Raw genomic sequence first — 19,563 nt, 5'->3', positions numbered from 1 at the left:
TTCCAGTCCTCATGTACAGTGTGTATTGTATGCGGTGGCATCAAAAAAGGTTTCTAGAGCTGGTTTCTAGAGCTGCTCTGTTTATAAGAACGTACTTTATTGATCTATGCTTACACACTACCTCCTTTAAAATACTCCCCTTGCACAGTAATACATCTCCCAGCATTCCTGCCTCTTCTGGAATGTGTCCTGGAAGTTTTTCTTTTAAAGCGTGTCAATCACCTTCTGCCATCCGCACTGGATCTCTGCAATGGTGTTAAAACGGCGACCTTTAAACCGGATCTTCATCTTCGGGAAGAAGGCAAAGTCTGCAGGAGCGAAATATAGATTTTTTTTCCCCCGACGATCATCATGAACAAGTAGCCGAGTGAAGTCGCCGTGTGTCAAACGTCTCTGTGGTAGATTTATCCGGTTTCACTCGATATTTCACGTTTGCTCTTTGTTTTAACTTGCTGTCCGTGATAAAATTGCTGATGTGGTCAAAATAGCACCATTATTAGTCTCGAAACTTTTTGATACCACCTCATTTTCAGATATTTTATAATTGGAGTTGTTGTCTGGGCCACATTTTACTGAACCCCTGATTTCTCTCCAAACAAACCCAAAAGCCCTCTGATCATCTTTTCTCAGCGAAGTCATTTCCAAGGGAATTCAGCCACAAAAGAGAACAGTCTCGATTTAGGAATTTGAAGGGAGATGAGCTATGAAACAGCCATTTCCTGAAAAGAACGATGTAAAAAAAAAAAAAAAAAAAAAAAAAAGTCGGACCTGCATGAAATCATTTCCATTTCAAGGTAGAACAGGAGCAATGGGATGAACACCCAAGATAAACATACAGCCAGGGAGAGAGAGAAAAAGAGAGAGAGATTAAATAGTGTGTGTATCTAGCCAGCCTGGAGGTCAGCACACGGGCTGAAAAAGAGGAAGCGGTAATGAAAGTAGTGCATTCAGGGATCCCATCGCCGGTGCAGGCTGTGTGAAGGAGGGATGAGAAATGGATAAGAGGGAACGAGGGAGTGTGGGGTGTGTGTACCCAGGGCTGGAAGCCGGCGCCTGGAGCGACTTGATTCTGCTGGAGTGACTGCTGCTGCAGCAAAGGAGCCTCATCAGTAGCCTGGAAATGAGAGCGCAGGTTACACAAACACTATGGACAGACACGGGATTTTGGAATAAAAATGCCATGCGTCGTGTGAAATGTAATATTTTCCATTTTTCGGTGTGTAAATATCCAAATACTCCAGCTAACATTCCAGAAATTTGTGTTTTTACTACTAAAATCTAGCATGCATCCAAACAAGCGGGTGGGGTCCGTGATCTATAGTCCGTGGGGCGGTCTTTTTGCTTCGTATGTTATTATTTATAAGGCCTTTTCCTTGTCACATGTACATTACAGCACAGTGAAATTCTGTCTTTGCTTATCCCAGTGATGATAGGAAGCTGGGGTCAGAGCCATGATACAGCACTCCTTGAGCACAGAGGTTTAAGGGCCTTACTCAAGGGCCCCAACAGTGGTAGTTTGGCAAAACCGGGGCTTAAACCCCCGACCTTCTAATCAGCAACCCAGAGCCTTAACTACCACCTTCCCCACACCCTAACTACATTAATTATCACCAGATGTTTCCAGATGCTTGCATCTCTTCGGACACGTGTTCTATCTGTTAATCTGTTATTAGTAGCTGATCCTCACCATGACTTTGAAAGGGCTGTGAGGGATGTTTTCTCCACCGAATCGCACGTAGATGACGTAGGTCCCAGGCTTGGGCGCAGTGTAGAAGATGTCGAAGGTGCCGTCCTCGTTTTCGATGACCTCCGCCTCCACCTCGGTTCCATCGGGTGTGACCACGACGCACGAGACCTTCCCTTTCCCTGCACCTTTCGTGTTCACCACAAAGCCCACCTCTTCTCCGATGCCGATGGTAGGCCCGATGCCAGGACCTGTAAAATGAGAATCGGACGTTTAGTCTGTATTGAGAAAATAATGAGTGTAAAAAAGAAAGAATCTGCTCACGTGACTGATTTATACACTGCATTGAGAACCGGGGTTACGGTACATTCAAGGATGCATAAAAAAAAATTCTATTCTTTTGCTGATGTTTAGACTCACCAGTGGCTGTGCACTTGCTAGCGTCTCCCGTAGTAGTTGCCCGCACTCTATATGGAGAAGTCGGAATCTCGTCGCCTCCATATTTGATGACGATGGTGTAGCGTCCCACTTTATCGGGCACATACGACACTTGGTATGTCCCGTCCTGGTTATCCTGCACGCTGATCTTTTTCGTTTTTCCCTCTTTGTCCTGCGGATTCAAATTTGCACATCACTACTGGTCTGTCTAGTCTCATACTGTCAGGAGAAGAGTAGCCATGACGAAGAGATCGGGAGAAATCTCACAGACGAGCAGAAACTAATCTTCGAGCCAAGGAGCGCAGAGGTCTAGGGACGAACCGAGCTCAGCGCAAGTTCACGAACGCGGACGGGGGTGCAGCTTTGGCTCGCTTACAACCTATATAATCATGCAAGTAGTGCTTCATCACTTTCCAGACAGTAAAATAGAGGGGTGAGGGGCCCTGGTGGAAATTACTTAAAACACAACTGCTTAAGGGACTACGCATTTGGCTTTAATAAGACATCCATTTCTCTTACTACTGGCCTATTACACTAATCCCTGGATGTGCTTTCCTGGACCTCGAGGAGACACGGAAATAAGTGGGAACGTGTTGTATGAGCTATCTAATGATAAAAAGAGTGACGTGGTCATTTCTCAAGGCCAGACGAAATTAAACAGTAATGGCTGAGAGAAATACAGAATACTACAAATACACAACATATGGTAGTCTAACACTGATTATTGTTTGAGTACTAAATCTACCGTAAATTAGTTTAGTCTATTTGTAGCTTTTCACTTCAATTATCTCGAACAAGTCAGACCTTCTGGCGTTCTCGACACAGTCTGGTACTGTTTGTGCGGTACATTTAACATGGCCATGAACCGTCAAACTTAAATGGAAGTGACCATTTGACTGACATTTCTAAAAACCAACCATTGACTATAAGCTTTATATTACTGCACACTGATTAATAAGTAATGGGAAGTGGTGGCTAAGCGGTTAAGACATTGGTCAGAAGACCAGCACTTTCCACTGTTGGGGCCTCTGAGCAAATGCCATCAATTTAAATGTAAAGAAAGATACATAGGTAGAGAAGAATTCGAGCAGCTATGTGTCATCCAAGGCATCTTGTTTTATTAGAATTAATTTCTTATTGTGGTTTATAAAATATTATAGCAAGAAAAGAAAAGAAATGAAAAAAAAAAACGAAAGGAAAAGAAAAGAAGAAAGAGAGAGAGAGAGAGAAAGAGAAAGAGAGAGAGAAATGAGGATGAGAGGGGGAATGAAAAGAGGGAGCAAAGAATAATAGAATGAAAGAAAGAAAGAAAGACAGATGGATAAGTAAGTGGGTAGGTTGATGGATGGATGGATGGAGGGATAGGTTTTTGAATTTCCAAGATATCCGATATGTTGTGAGTAAATATAAATAAAAAATATAAGAATAATTATTACCACCTGATTGGAATCTGTTGTGATGGCAACATACATTAATTTACATACATACATTTATACATAATACTGTTACAGATTTGTGTATGCAAATTGTGTATGCAAATGTAAAATATTCTTTACAATTTTGTCGTATCGCCATCATCATCGTAAGATTGAAAAAGTCGAACCATCGTAACTCAGCGACCACCTGTATTTTGGTATTTCTTTTTCAAAATCATAAAAAAAAAATGGTAAATTTTTTAAATAAGAAAAACGGATTCAAAGCTTGAACCTGTATATAACAAACTCGGACTTTAATCCAAACTCTAAGGAATGGTAGTGTACCACTATGTGGTTGACTCACAGTTATCGCGACTGATAGCTGACCCTCTCCTGCATCCTTGGCATCGATGGTGAACTCGACAGGGAGGCTGGCAGGCAGGCTTGTAGTCAGTCCCGGCCCGCTGGCACGAACTTTACTGGCGTCGTGTGTGGGCAGGACACGCAGTTTAAACGGGCTGAAAAAAGGACAGTGTGTAGAAGTCGTTACAGATCAAAAACTATTGCATACATATAGCAAAAAGCTGGAGTGTCACGCTAACCTGCGTGGGATCTCTTCCTCGGCGTACTTGACCGCTACCGAGTAAGGACCTTCCACAGAGGGCGTGTAGGCTACGGTGTGCGTTCCGTCTCCGTTATCCTTTACTTGAACCGGCTCAGCCACCCCTGAATGGAAGCAATGATTAAATAAATTACAGATGTCTAGTCAGGCTTTAAATCATATCAGCTGTTCGATGCTCAATGTGCAACATGCTAAGACATTTCATTCTTGATTTTTTTGTCTCACCTTTAGGGCCTGTTACAGCTACAGACAATGGTGCTATTCCAGCCTTGCTGCAGTCCACAGTGAAAGTCTGAGGGATCTTGGCACGAACAGCTGAACCCACTCCAGGCCCCGAGAGCTTTACTTTACTAGAGTCCACCACGTCCTTTACTGGCACTCTGAATGGACTTCCTGAATAATAGAATAAAAATGACAAATATAAAAATGTAAACAATTAATAAGTGATGCATGGCCCTGTGATTAGACTTTTAACCAGGTAAATGCATCTATATACGATGCCTGAATAATATAAATATTTAAAGGAACACTGCACTGTTGATGTTAACACCATATGAGGCTTTTTGTGAGGCTTACAAAAACAAATCCAACACAATATGTACCTGGAATGTGCTGTCCTCCATATGTAATGTTCACATCATAAGGTCCAGGAATGTAAGGCGTGTACTCGACATCACAGCTGCCATCCTTGTTGTCTTTGCAGGACATCTTGGATTCGGATGGGCCCTCAACCGTGATGCCCAGGCCACCGATACCAGCTCCCCTGTGTGATCAGCCACAATACAAGACCTTAAATGCTCTTTAATTGAACCATTTCTTGTTCGCTTTTTTTTTAGGCATTTATACGCAAGTCCTAAGAGGATACGCATTATTTATTTATTTTTTCTGGTTTTCTCGTGAAAAGACAAAAGTTGTTTTCTCGTTATTTTGATAAAAACACCGTTTCCTCGTGATCAGCACTTAATTTTTACTGTGTTTTCACCATGTCCTTGAGGCAACATCACCGCGGCATCGTCGACGACCATGATGCCGCTGCCTTTCGAACATGCTCTAATGCCAAATAAACCGAAAAATTAAGTACTGAGGAAACGAATGTTTGTTATGTCGAGATCACGAGAAGAAAACTTTTGTTGTGGTGGGAAAAAAAAAAAGTTGTGATCACAAGAAAAAATATTTGAACGCATGGTCTCTCTTAGTATTTCTTTAACAATTAAACGATTTCAAAGATGATGAAATAACAATACAAACTGCTGTTTTAAGTTTGAACATAACAGTAAAATATATAAAAGGGGTGTTACCTTGTGATTATCGAGAACTTATTCGGTTTGTTGGTTAGCGCTTCTTCCAATCCAGGGCCTTCAGCTACAACTCGAGTGGGATCACAACCCTCACTAACTTCTACCTGGAACGGGCTCTTAGGCAGAGGAGTCTCATCATAGAAAACCTCGATAGCATGAACACCTACAAGCAACATTGTGAATAAAATTACCCACCAACAGCCAGGCATCATCTTCAACTGCTGTAAAAAAAAAAATCTATCATATAGCAATAATTAAAGAGTACAATATACTCGTTTTGGGACGTACCATTCTCAAATGGAGTATACTCGACTTTATAAGTGCCATCGCCCTGGTCAGCGATGGCACAGTCTGTAGTAGCACCAGATGGGTTCCTAATCTCAGCTTTAATGTGCTGCCCTCCTACTTTGTTCAAAGCCCGAGCATCGACAGTGAAGTCAGTGGTGGCCTCTCTAAAGACACCTGCAGGGTGACAAAGGAAGCCAAACGATGTAGAGAAAAACGAGTTAGACAACATGAATGAGCTCATACCACAAAGGATAACCGTCTATCAAAATAAAACAATTCATCTTCATAAAAGTGTCATCATAAATCCAATGCTTTAAAGGATAACAGTCAGAGATTTAAGCTCAACATGATGTCATTGGAAATATGAGACAAGGAGATGTTTTGCCATGTCTTGATAATAAAAGAGCAGGTTAAAAAAGAAAAGTGAGTCTAAAATGACTCAGAAAGCCTAAAAACCCAGAGACCTCATAATGCGGTGTATGAAAAGAATCAGAAAAAAAAAATAAATACATACCTTCGCCAACCACTCCTGGCCCAAACACCTTCACCTTGCTGGTGTCGACTGCTGGATCCACCACCACTTTGGTAGGGAACTGTGGGACGGCCTTCTCTCCATACTTAAGCAACAGTGTGTACATGCCTGATGTCAGTGGCATGTAAGTCACAGTGTAAGTTCCATCCTTATTGTCCAGCACTTCTGTCTTCGCCTTGCAGCCCACATCAGGCACAGCCTCCAACGTCAACTTTCCAGGCCCGGCTTTGGCACAGTCCACGTTGAGCACGCTGATCTCGCCCACTTTACCACGCTTTAGCCCTGAACCTGATGCCACCACCTTTGTGGGGTCAAAGGGGTACTGGATATCAGCGTGGAAAGGAGATCCGGGTATGTGTGTGTTTTCAAACAGGATGTTAACAAGGTATTCGCCAGGCTCAGTAGGAAGGTAGGATACGGAGCATGTGCAGTCACCGTTATCCGAACACTCGATTTTGGCTTCGGTGGGACCCTCTACAGTCAGACCAAGGCCACCTGTTCCTGCGCCATTGGTGTCGATTGTGAATTCCGCAGGACTCCCAACCAATCCACCTTTCAACCCTGGACCATAAGCTTTGACCTGTGAAAGAACCCCCATTTATCAACTCCCAGCTATTACAGTATATACATGGATCAGGCATAGAATTATGGCATTATAACATTCTGACTTCTGATCATCTCTGCATCCCAGCAAATGTTAGTGGGTTGGATATATTAAGCAGCAAGTGAACATTCTGTTCTCTAAATGAATGAGTGTTAGAAGCAGAAAAAATGGGCAAGAGTAAAGATTTGAGCGAGTTTAACAAAGGGCAAATTGAGACGGCTAGACGACTGGGTCAGAGCATCTCTAAAACTGCAGCTCTTGTGGAGTGTTCCCGGTCTACAGTGGTCAGAATCTTTAAAAGTGGTCCAATGAAGGAACTGTGGTGAACTGGTGACAGGGTAGTACTGAGGTACATTAATAACTGTAAATACTGAAATAGTATAAAAAATAGCATAAATCATGCACCAGTGACGCCACTACAGAACTGGACATATTTTAGATTTTTCTGTTTATGTTTTAGCAAATTCACCTTGCTGGGATCAGGTGGCAGTGTAGCATCCACAGTGAAAGGGCTCCCTGGTACTGGGTTGCCATCATAGAAGACCTCTACAGCATAGGCACCCTCCTCTTTTGGGATGTATCGGACAAGGCTGGCTCCTTTACCAAGCTGTGGCTCAATTACACAAGGCACAGTTTTGCCTGTTGGGCTGGTAATCCGAGCTTCCAGTTTGCCCTGACCACCGGCATTCTGAGTGCCTACTGCAAATTCCTGATCCTGACCGACCTCGACTCCTGAAACAAGCAGAATTTATACTTTCTATTTAAGAAAACTTCAGAAACTTGTCAGTGTAAAGGATTGAATATTTTTCCCCACTTAAATGTCCAATGCAACAAAACCGAAACGTTTTAAATCTCGAATATGTCGAGAAAGTTACATAACCCAAATTGAAACTTAAGAAAAACAACGTGCATTTCCCAAAGAGAAAACTCACTGCTTTCCAGGCCATCCACTTCGATTTTGCTGAGGTCAAGTGGTGCTCCCACTCCCACAGCAAATGGACTTTTAGAGATGGGGTCACCTCCAAAAGTCACAATGATCACCATTTCTCCCTGTTAGAACCATAAAAAAACAGGATATGATTATTATTTTTTTTTTATAGAGTACACGTCTATTGATTTAGATGTACTTCTATACTTCCAAAGTACATTACTGATCTCTAATATCCTCTGACTGATCGGTTATATATCCTGTCCTAATTAACACTTGTATTAAATGTTTTGTCTTGTATAGCCCAAGCTAAATGTATAGTGTTATTTATGTCTGTACTTCACAACTTCATTAACAGCTGGAACCAAATTTCCAAAATCACACTTGGTAATAAACCCGATTCTGATGTAGGGGATAATCCATGACTATGGTACACCATTTTTATGCACAAAGAACCACAAATCGGAGCGCATTAAAAACTCGACATACAGACATACCGCCTTCTCAAAATCATACACATAGAAAGTACAGAAGTAGTGCAAAAAAACAAAACAGAAAATAAATATTTATAATAAGTAGGTATGAGAGAGAAACATGCGACTGTAACTATACAGTATGGTGCAATTGGTACAAACATTCATTTACATATTTACTAATGAGGAAAAGATAATACCTGTTGGACTGGTGTGTACTTGACAGTGTAGGAATAATCGAAGTTGTTGATGATCTCGAAATCTCGCACAGCTTGTCCTCTGTTTGGACCGGAGAACTGCACATCCACCGGTGCTTTCCCTGCTCCTTTGGTGAAAACTGTGAAATGAGTGGGCCTGGCACTTTCCACACCTGTGGAAAGAATAGAAGACTCTTAAAGAAATTAGCTCTAGAATGCTAAAATGACATGCTGAGTGGACACGGAAACTCAAACCTGCTCGAGCGAGTCCAGGACCCTCGGCCTTAACTTTGGACGGATCGTGCGATGGATCCACTTTGACGCGGAACGGACTGGCAGGAATTTCCTGTGAGGTACAAATAATATACATGATATGGACATTTGAATGGGGACACCTGACATTTTCAGCCATATGTGGTCCACAAAGTTTGAGGCACACAATTGTATACAATGTCTTTGTATGAGGTAGAATTACATTTTCCCTTCACTTCAACTAGAAGACCCAAAACTGCATGACAATGCACCTGTGAACAGAACCAGCTCCATTGAAATATGGTGTACAGTGTATGGGGTGAAAGATCTTGAGCAGCTTGCCAGAAAGCTCTGACCTCAACCCTATTGAACACCTTTGGGATGAACTACACCTCGGGCCTCCTCACATCACCTACATCAGTAACTGACTTGAATAATGCACTTGTGGCTGAAGAAGGACAACCTTCTATAAGCACATGCTAAAATCTAGTGGAACATCTTCCCAGAAGAGTGGAGGTTATTAGAACAGCCAACAGGGACAAATGTGGAATGAGATTAAAAAGCACATACAACTCCTATAGTGAGGTGATTTCACTTACTTGATCTGTAAAAAGGACTTTAATGGTGAGACGTCCGGGCCCTGGGGGGATGTACTTGACGGTAATGGTGTCATTGGCATTGGGAATGATATCGAATTCGACGTCTTCTTCTTTATCGCTGATCACGTTCGCGTCACACTTGATACCCACGCTGACGTCACCTACAGCGGAAATAAAAGTATTTAATATATAAATGCTTTAAATCAAGCATAAAATGTGTGCGTGTCTTAATTACCTTCTCCAGCTTCTGTGCAATCTACAGTGAAGTGTGTGGGCTCGTGAGCTTTCAGGCCAGTTCTCTCCACTCCCGGACCAAACACTTTCACCTTGTGAGGGTGACTGCCCTTTCCAACTTGAACCTAAGGCACAGTCATGTTGAAGTTACATTTAAAACAAAGCTAGAACGTATACAACATGTGCAACGTACAGAAAATTATTGACATTAAAGGAGCAATAAGCTGAATTTTCCAAACTCTTCTCCTGATCACAGTTCTGTATAGGAAACAGGATATGAACTTCAGCTGCAGAAAACAAAAGCATTTCCGCTGACGCATACAGCAGCATTGCATTGTGGAACGTTTCGCAAGCGTGTGTCAAAGGCGCTACGGAACGTCGACATGTTGATCTTCCATCAATTTCAATCTTGTGACCTTTTTAAACACAGTTTACAGCAGATCCTACAGGATCACAACACACGAAAAAATAACTGATTTCCATTTGACACATGAAGGAAACAATGAGATGCAAAAAACTGAAATGTGCCTTGCATTGAAATTTATTTTAAATATACATATATTTAGTTCACAATTTAATCGATCAGTCAAGAATTTCTTTCTGTGGGGGAAAAAAAAAATCAATACTAATTCCAAAAGTGTTTCTTCTTTACGATTGTACATAACAATAATCTCAGGTTATTAATACTGATGATCAGATACTCAATTTTCAGTCAGATCGATAAACATGACATCTGAAAACGTCATGTATTTGCATTGCAGCGTTACATCGAGTCTTTATGCAGTGGTAAACATTTCTGTGACGTTCCATCACAAGCAAATCAAACAATGTCAAAGAATGACAATAAATCAAAATGAAAATGTGCATTTAAATTACAATCCCCTCTAAAATAATCAGAGTAAATAAATAATAAATAATAATAAAAAAAAAAACCGATAGAAATTATTAGCAACAACTAAACTACACAAATGCTGATTTGGTTGTTCAGACAAAACTAAATGAATACTTAGGATTCGAATCATAAACAGAGATTTGTTATAAAAAAATGTAATAAAATAAACGTTTATATAGAAATACAGTGGTACCTTGAGCTACGAGTTTAATTGGTTCCGTGGACGAGCTCGTATCGCAATTTACTCGCACATCAAATCAGTTTTCCACATTGAAAATACTTAAAATGGCATTAATCTGTTCCAACCCTCAAAATGACCCTGTTTTTATGTTTCATGTTATTAAATAGGAAAATACATTTCTAAAAAACAAATCCTGTATAAAAACATAATAAAAGAGAATGTAAAGATATAATAAGGTTTTATTCAGTGTATTTTCCTTGGAGATGAGACGACTTGAGCTAACGAACACGCCGGTGGGGTGTGTGTGTGTGTGTGTGTGTGTGTGTGTGTGTGTGTGTGGAGGGGGGGTAGAGGCGATAAGCTGAGGCGGAGGGAAAACTCGTTTTTTACTATCACTCCTGTACACTACGTATCCCTAAACTTTAACATTTTTTACTTTTTCTTCTTTGCTTATCTTAATCTTCGTCACAATCTTGGCTTTCTGGCTTCTTTTTAAAAAAAAAAAGTAATAAATCGAGCGAGTGAGCGCTCGTACCTCGGAAAACTCGTACATTAATGCACTCGTAGGTCAAAGTACCACTGTATATAAATCAATTCAGTTCATTAATACAGCTGTTAGCAAAAGTGAATTTTTTTTTTTACTTTATGTAGCAGCTTCAAATTAAAATTAAATGATAGAAACAGAGCGAGACTCTTCAACATAGGTAGTAATAATAATGATGGGTTGGTGTTTCGGGATGTAAGGTTCCGCCGGCCCGTCAAAATCGATCAGGTCGAACACCTCAGGGTTGGCCTTCACCTCAGGAACCTTAGACTCCGTTAGGTTAGTGATCTCAGCTGAGAGGTTAGTGGCTGTGGTGTTAGTGGGAGAGGGAACTGTGGAGCTCGGGGGCTCCGGAGGGCTTACCCTGAAAGGGCTGTTGGAAACGTTGATCCCTCCCCAAGTGACCGCCACTGTGTGTTTGATAGCGGTGGTAGGAGTGTAGGAGCAGGAGTACACACCGTCTCCTTTACTTTTCACCTTCACGTCGATGGGCTTGCCGTCCGCGTCCTGGAATTTTTAAGAAGCAAGACACGGGTCAAGATGACAATTAAAAGCTTTAGGACACTAGCAAACCCTATGTCTGTGTACACATCGATCAGACAGAAGATTATGAAATTATAACATTACGACCAGTAAAGTGAATCTCTTCATCATGGCACCTGGTATTGAGTGGGATTTATTAGGACGCAAGTAAACATTTTGTCCTCAAAGTCGACGTGTTAGAAGCAGGAAAAATGGGCGCGCCAAAGCATTTTAGCGAGTTTAACAAGGGTCAAATAGTGACGGCTAGACGACTGGGTCAGAGCATCTCCAAAACTGCAGCTGTTGTGGAATGTTCCCGGGGTCTATCAAAAGTGGTTCACGAAAGGAACAGTGGTGAACCGGTAACAGGGTCATGGACGGCCGAGGCTCATTGATTGCACGTGGGGAAGCGAAGATGAACTATTGCATCTTAATTTGCAGAAGAAGGAAATGCTGTTGATGCTCGACAGGTCAGGACTGGTTTTGCAGCAAAAGAGGACCTTCATAATATTAGGCAGGTGGTCATATTGTTTTGCCTGATCAGTGTAAATAAGGTTGTTTTGGGAATTTAAACATTTTTTTATAAGATTCTTCCAAATTATTTCACTCACCTGGGCGAGGATCTTTAGGGGTCCATTTCCAGCGTCTTTGGCCTCGACCGTGAACTCTGCAGGCTTGTTAATGATGCAGCCGGTCTTCTCCAGGCCTGGACCATAAGCTTTAATCTGAATCAGTTACGGATAATAATGCATAAGACTATTAAAAAGTTTGGATATGACATGACTAAACAACTCGAACAAATATGAAAAAACAGGAAGAAAAAAGATTCCAGAATTCAGTGCATCTTTCTCATTACCAGAATGAGTTTGTACCTGGTCAGGATTGTTTTCTTTATTGTCAGGAATGATGTAAGCCATGAACGGACTCTCTTCGATGTCCTCATCATCACACATAATGTGGACGGCATACTCGCCGGGCTCCGTAGGCCAATACCTGACGTCACAGGATCCATCATTCTGATCCTCACACTCGATCCGGGCTTGAGAAGGACCCTCAATGGCAAAGCCTGCATGAAGAGCAGAAAGCTTGAATATGTTCAGAAAAGCAATCTGGAAAGCCCAAAGTTTAACTCTTTAAAAGCAAGTGATGTCATTTATTCTGAAATCTCTTTTGTTCCCAATGTGCCATAAAACTCACCCAGCACTCCTACATCTGTGCCAACAGACTCGACCACAAAGTCAGCCGACTTCCCCACAATGCCTTCTTCCAGACCCGGGCCCCAAGCTCGGATCTTCTGCGGCCCGGCTTCAGGACTGACCAGAACCTCGAAAGGACTAAATCCAAGCACACAGAAACAAGCGTTAAAAACGTCACATATACAAGATTTGAGATGACTTGCATGACCCAAAAATGATGTTGAGAAGCAGACACAGATTTTCACAGCATGGTTCGAACAGAGTTCATGACCGCAGGGTGAATGTGTAACACGGTAACGATGACCGAGCATGCTGCATGGCTGACTAGTGGGTAGGTGCACCAAGTGAGGAAAGTCCAGGTGAACAGAAGCCAATTGTATTCATTCAGCCTTCCCCCCTTTAGCTTTCCTCTCATTGAAGCATTTCAGCATGTACTGTACTTGTACTTGTGTGTGTGTGTGTGTGTGTGTGTGTGTGTGCGTGCGTGTGTGCGTGCGTGCGTGCGTGTGTGCGTGCGTGCGTGCGTGTGTGCGTGCGTGCGTGCGTGCGTGGGGGGGTGTTAGCAGTTACAGCTCTGAATAGAAGCCAATGCACGGATGAGATCACCTCACACACACACACTATATCAGCTTAAGAACACAGGCAGTATATATTTGTGAGTAAATACCAGACCGATACATGCATACACACCCATTTTGGAGTTGCCATGAAATTTTCAAGTTGTGATCTCATGGAAAAATACTTTCCTGCCCAATAAATGCTCTTCCTTTTATTGGAATGTCAGTACATGTCCTTGTTGCATAAAACCAGCACAGAAGATTTCACAACACACCACAGGAAAAAAAAAATCTAATAAACTCTAAATGTACATTGGATCCTTATTAACCCATAAGTCACAGGTGAACGCACGCTGTGTACGTGCGAGTTCCCTGTGGAACAGTTTTTCAAACCTAGACCCACACACGGTGGAAAGGGTGATGTAATGTCATGCCCCTTCCTACCTTGCCCTACCACAGACACCACAAGCAGACTGCTCTGTGGAAACTCACCTCTTGGGAATGTGCTGTCCACCCCACGTGATGCTCACTGTGTACTTGCCCTGAGCGTTCGGATAATACTCATAAGCGTAGACGCCGTCCATGGCTTCTTTCAGTTTCACCTGCTCGTCTAGGCCTTCTACAAGAAAGAATACCATTCTTTAAAATCTGGAAATAGCATGTGGCATCTTCAGCCAGACCCAGACATTCTGAACAGCTTCGACTACCAGACGGAGCATAATTACAGTAAATATTCTTTTTAAGTAAAAAAAAAAAAAACATGTCACGTCAAACCGGTCATTAATCATCATCCAAGCGTAAATAGCCTGCTGACTCAGCAAACATAACGTCATCTGGGAATGAGAGCCTGGTGATGACCGGGGAACATCCTCCGCCCTGGTCTGCTTTTGTATGAGTCAGGTCTTTTCTATAGTTTGATGTTAGAACTTAAGGTTTCTAAGAAACGTTTTTTATTTATTTATTTATTTTTATAAGGCTTTTGACCAAAAAAAAAAAAAACACATTGGTTGTGTGACTGTGAAGCTGCTTTGTAACAATGTCTACTGTTAAACATACTTTACAAATACAATTAAACTGAATATAATTAAAACTTACTAGGACCCTTTACTGTGACCTTTAGATCACCACTGCCTGCGTTTCTTGTGTCCACCTTGAAGTCGGCCACTTGGTGTACACGTACTCCTCGGGGCTGGAGGCCTCTCCCGGTCGCTCTGCAAGCGCTGGGGGTGGAGGCTGAAATATATGCACATGCTCAGTGTCTCTTTCACACAATCACACATGACATAAGCTATAAAACAGTCACTCAAAAAAGATCAACGAAAAAAATTCCTTCTGGGACAGTGTTCATTTATCCATCCATCCATCTACCCACCAATCTATCTATCTATATATCCGTATCTCCATCCATCCATCCTTCCATCCATCCATCCATCCATCCATCCATCCATCCATCCACATACCCACCAATCTATCAATCAGTTTACCCATCCTTATATTCATCTACACCGTGCATTCTAATTAACTCAGAACACCCTTTCTTTTCCCCATTCTTTCTTTCTTTTTCTTTTCTCCCTCTTTCTTTTTCCCACTTACTTTGCTCCTTTCTTTCCTTCTTTGCTCCCTCTCCTTATTTACCCCTCTCTTTTATTCTTTCTTTGCTATAATAGTGATTAAACCACAACAATAAATAAATTCTATAATTTTCACTTTCCTTTATATACAGTATGAAATGCAATTTTCTCACAGCTTCACCCAGCAAATAATCACAATCTGTTTAAACCAGAGGTTTTTGTTTTCCGCGTACAGAGACCGAGCGAGAACACGGTCCTGCTTGAGAAACATTTACGCTTTAGAGTCAGTATAAACAGTCTCTTGCTAAAAGCAATGCAAACAATCACATTGGTCATCTTTAAGTAAACTGAACAATGCTTATACTGTTCGGAGATTGTTAAAAAAAAAAAAAAAGGCTCATTATATACAGTTCTTGATGATACGTCATTTTTATTTGGGAAAATCAATTAAATTAGGTTTCCTGTAAGCCTGAAATGGAGCACGCTAACCTGGTTTGGAAAAGCTGCCTCACAGAGAAGGAATCTGGTGTTTTACAAGCTCTCAGAATCATTTTGCCAGCAATCTGGTTCACTGGCTAACACAATCTCTCTCGCAAATACACACACACACACTAGCTAGTACCTCACAAAAATGCTGATTGTCTCTCATTTGGACACATCTTGCTTTATTGTTTAATGTGATTTATGTTCTGAATGTAGAAAGTAAAGCGACTGCGTTGAGGTTATTTTTAGAGTGATTTAGAAATCGTACACAGTGTGCGGTTCGCCACAATCGCAATACATTTTACCTCAGAAACACATTTATTGAATGTTTTATTTAATCTTTTCAAACTGCTGCTTCTTCACTGGGAAACTGAAGACACACTGAGGACAGCAATCATAAATCATAAACAAAAGAATGGCCTATGGCAGCCTTATTCACACAAGGTTCCCACTAGCACTACGGTTATTGCTTCTGGTCGGTCACACCAATCTCTGCTACTTCCTTCCAGCCTTTCCTCACAATGTTTCTACATACAGATCACAGGTTACGCACGATACTCCCTCCTTATTTTGAGGTCAAACACTCAACTAAAAATTTTAGAAACTAAAATATGGTGAAGTGAAGAAAAGTCTACGCGCAGTTCTGGATCGGTCTGAAAAAAGGGCAAGATCTTTTATGGTTCATAAACAATGTTTGAATAAAAATGCGTCAAATCCTAAACACAGTACACATTCTACAGTCATGCCAGTACAGATCCTTTGAGATTTAACAACTGTTAGTTCGAGAGTAATTTCTATCGCTATTTACAAGAAAATTATGGGAAATAGTTCACCTTTCACCAGTCCCCAACGAGTGCTAAAAACGTGTAAAAATACTTTTGAACAAGACAGCACGTGTGTAGACTACAGTAACTCAGCTTTAAGAGCCACTGTAAACATTTAACCAATTTAATTACTAACGCCAATAACAGAATGTCTGCTTTATGTTTGGAGGATTTATCAGCTAGTGGTGTACTAATACATGTTGGTCATAAAACCTTTCGATACGATTCACAATACTGACAAATGAATAAGAATTTTTTTATTACAAAATTTGCTGAGGTTTTTTTTTTTTTTATATTCCATCAAATGCAATACTGAATGATCACATGCTAAAAATAAATAAATATATGTATGTGTACAATTTAGTTATAAAAAATTATGACTTTTCAAAAACCTGGGATGAAATATGGGATCTTTTAAAAGAAATAGAGCTCCAAAGTCAGCTAAAACGGCCGCTTTCTGTAGCCTTTGGTGCTGTTTGAAAGCAACTAAAGGGCTCTTTTTAACTGCTAGTTCAAGACCCACTATGTCTAGAACTATGCTCGAACAGGCTTTCTTTACAACGCGGATCTCTCAGGGTCTCCATATCGGCAGCATGCGTTTGATACATTTATTTCTATGTGCACACTGGGCATTGTGAACAGAATCAATAGAATTCAGATGTACACATTGTGAATTAAGGACATTCATACCTGGACCAACGTTCACAGAGTAAGGACTCTTGGGAATGGCGATGCCTCCAAACATGACAGCGACTGTGTGAGGACCGGCCTGAACGGGTCTGTACGTGCAGCGAAACACACTGTCGCCCTTGTCCTCCATCATGACCTCCACAGTGTTCTTATTGCCCTGGGGGTCCTTAATCACAGCGGTTACATCACCCACACCAGCACCTGTTACATACATACATAACGTACACTTCTCATGATCAGTATATTATCAGTATTAACATTCTGTGTACAACTATTGATGCATTCACATGTTAGAATTACAGTAATTACAAGATGGTGGCCCTGAGATGTTCATCCCTTACACTCATTTTGAATTTGTTTCTATGGTTGAACACACACAGTGATCTGATCTTATAAGCAAGCAAAACCCTGGCACTGCACTCCTAATTACTTTAAATGGTAGAACCCATGGGGTTGTTTGAGTTGTTTGTTTACAACCTGACGTCAAATGTGAAGCGTAATTAGATCCGAAAAAGGACGTGGGTACTTTTTATAAGTCTGAAACTTTAGTACACGCCGTAATTTTGTGAACACTACTAAAATCGAAGGAAATCTGCAGTCTGCTCAATTCCATTTTTCTTTATCAATGCCACTGTATTTTTGTGCGTTTATGTTACTTGTACTAACGGCAATGTTCGAAAACAGAACACACAACCAACAGACCTGCTGTGTAGATGTCAAAGTAAGTGGGTTTATTCGCAATGATGCCCACTGGTTCAAGGCCAGGGCCTTTGGCTGTGACCTTGGTGGGGTCACCCTGAGCCTTGTCCACGTTCACTTCGAAAGGGCTTTTGGGAATTTCTTGGCCAGCAAACAGCACAGTCACCTGTAGAGACAAAACATAGTAGAAATAGCAAGAATTCTCCTGCACTCTAACCAAGCAGAGATGCACTAGATTTCCTTTAACTCACCTTGTGAGGTCCCATCACTTGAGGAATGTATGTTACATTGTAGGTCTTTTTGCCTTCGTTGAGAACAGCCTTGACCTCTTCCCTCCTGCCCTCAGGGTCCTCGATGTAGACAGTGACCTGTCCCTGTCCTGCGCTAAACGTGTCCACAGTGAATACAGCCGGCTGCATCACTCTGTTACCCACCGGCTCAATACCTGAGAAACAGTACAAGTCGGAAAGATGTTAGTAAACTCATGTATTGATGAAGGTGAGGTGTCGAGGCCTGGGGTGCAGTCAGCGTTCCAATTTATCCCAAAGATGTTAAAGATGGTAAAATAAATTTTCTTGTTCTTCCCAGAAGTTTATTAAAAAAATTATATATATATATATTAAAGATCTTACTAGAAGCCTGATTTAGAAAGCTTCACCTTTCAGGCTTTCAATGAACCACTGAGATTGCAGGCTTTGACGAAAGTGTTCAAAGCATTACGTTATGATATAAAATCTAGAAATTCTACCGCGAACCAGTCTGAATGTTCCTTTACAGAGACTGCACATGCTGCAGAGAAAGTAAACGATTCAAGCAAGGTAGATATTTTGCTGGGGCAAATTTAACAAGGCCCTTGTTGCATGAGAATAAAGTCTGGACACATTAGCTACTGCTTTTTAGAGACCTGGAGAATTTCACAACAGGTCAGGGGCTGCGTTTATTGACGTTCTATCAGCCATGTACAAAATCTTGCAGGGCCGTACCATATTTACATGCCCGTGTTTTATACGACGTGAAGGGGCTGCCAAGTTCTAATATAACACGGTGGGAAAGAATAAATGATTAAATAAAGCTAGTGGGTAGAAGTTAATCTTTTCACTGTTTCAACACAACTTTCTTCAAGCTATAAATGAGAAACGCCACAGAGCTTTCGAACCCTGGGGCATAGGCTTTGGAGATTTTTATGTATAAATGCACTGATAATTCATATTGTATTGGGTAGGTTCCAGCAGAGAATACGGCTAAAGTAAATTAATAATAACAATAAAAAGCAACATTTTCTTATAAATGAAGCAGTGTGTTTAGGGACAAAACCAGAAATATAGCTTTAATTTCAAATTGTACTGTTCTACTGTGCATCAATTCGTTCTCCAAGTCCTAATAACGAATTCAATCCTATATTTTTAGACCAAATCTAGATCACAGTTTATTACATAATGCAGGAAAGGAAACATTATATGCAGTTTCTCACCTGGGCCATAAGCACGGGCCTTTTTGGGGTTGAGTTTAGGCTTGAGAGGTGCTCCAGGTTTGAGTTTGGCCTTGGGGAACTGCGACAGGTATGTCATGACAGACTGCTCATCCACACTTGGGTCAATGATCTCTTCAGGAGCGATCACCTGGAAAGACAAACAGTAAAGTCTAGCGTTAGCTGGAAACAAACAATCGACAGGGTGAGGAAATGTGACCCTACACAACCACAGCCCAGGTTTTCACCACAGTCACCTTTATAAAATATATCTGCTGTGATAATAATAACAGAGTGCAGACTCAAGAAAGTGTGAAAACTATTACTGCTGCAGTGTTGCTGCATTTTTCCTCAAAAAGCAGGTGCTTTATT

General features: G+C 41.3%; 1 protein-coding gene across 4 annotated transcripts in view; it reads right to left on the bottom strand.

The window, feature by feature from the left end:
- Nucleotides 1–19,563, bottom strand: part of flnba (filamin B a) — an 80,552-nt gene that overhangs the window by 23,166 nt on the left and 37,823 nt on the right. For 2 of the 4 annotated variants that reach the window (XR_014532298.1, XM_083534338.1), the window contains exons 4-29: nt 19,195–19,342; nt 17,975–18,168; nt 17,727–17,889; nt 17,025–17,225; nt 14,552–14,689; nt 13,949–14,075; nt 12,901–13,037; nt 12,576–12,769; nt 12,315–12,428; nt 11,545–11,688; nt 9,566–9,689; nt 9,331–9,491; nt 8,735–8,825; nt 8,483–8,652; nt 7,814–7,931; nt 7,351–7,613; nt 6,260–6,857; nt 5,746–5,919; nt 5,458–5,620; nt 4,762–4,922; nt 4,385–4,552; nt 4,140–4,263; nt 3,902–4,055; nt 2,105–2,294; nt 1,688–1,935; nt 1,034–1,114 (exon numbers count right to left, since the gene is read on the bottom strand). Coding sequence is in view for 2 of the 4 variants with exons in the window: in XM_083534338.1 (XP_083390464.1) it covers nt 1,034–1,114; nt 1,688–1,935; nt 2,105–2,294; nt 3,902–4,055; nt 4,140–4,263; nt 4,385–4,552; nt 4,762–4,922; nt 5,458–5,620; nt 5,746–5,919; nt 6,260–6,857; nt 7,351–7,613; nt 7,814–7,931; nt 8,483–8,652; nt 8,735–8,825; nt 9,331–9,491; nt 9,566–9,689; nt 11,545–11,688; nt 12,315–12,428; nt 12,576–12,769; nt 12,901–13,037; nt 13,949–14,075; nt 14,552–14,689; nt 17,025–17,225; nt 17,727–17,889; nt 17,975–18,168; nt 19,195–19,342 (4,548 nt within the window). In the remaining 2 variants the exon portion in view is untranslated. The remainder of the gene's footprint in view (nt 1–1,033; nt 1,115–1,687; nt 1,936–2,104; nt 2,295–3,901; nt 4,056–4,139; nt 4,264–4,384; nt 4,553–4,761; nt 4,923–5,457; nt 5,621–5,745; nt 5,920–6,259; nt 6,858–7,350; nt 7,614–7,813; nt 7,932–8,482; nt 8,653–8,734; nt 8,826–9,330; nt 9,492–9,565; nt 9,690–11,544; nt 11,689–12,314; nt 12,429–12,575; nt 12,770–12,900; nt 13,038–13,948; nt 14,076–14,551; nt 14,690–17,024; nt 17,226–17,726; nt 17,890–17,974; nt 18,169–19,194; nt 19,343–19,563) is intronic. The other 2 variants (XR_014532299.1, XM_083534339.1) reach the window with 1 other exon arrangement.

This window comes from Silurus aristotelis (genome assembly GCF_946808225.1).
Source record: "Silurus aristotelis genome assembly, chromosome: 28".
NCBI classification, from domain to species: domain Eukaryota; kingdom Metazoa; phylum Chordata; class Actinopteri; order Siluriformes; family Siluridae; genus Silurus; species Silurus aristotelis.
The sequence above is the reverse complement of the archived record's forward strand: the minus strand, read 5'-3'. Positions and strand labels throughout refer to the sequence as shown.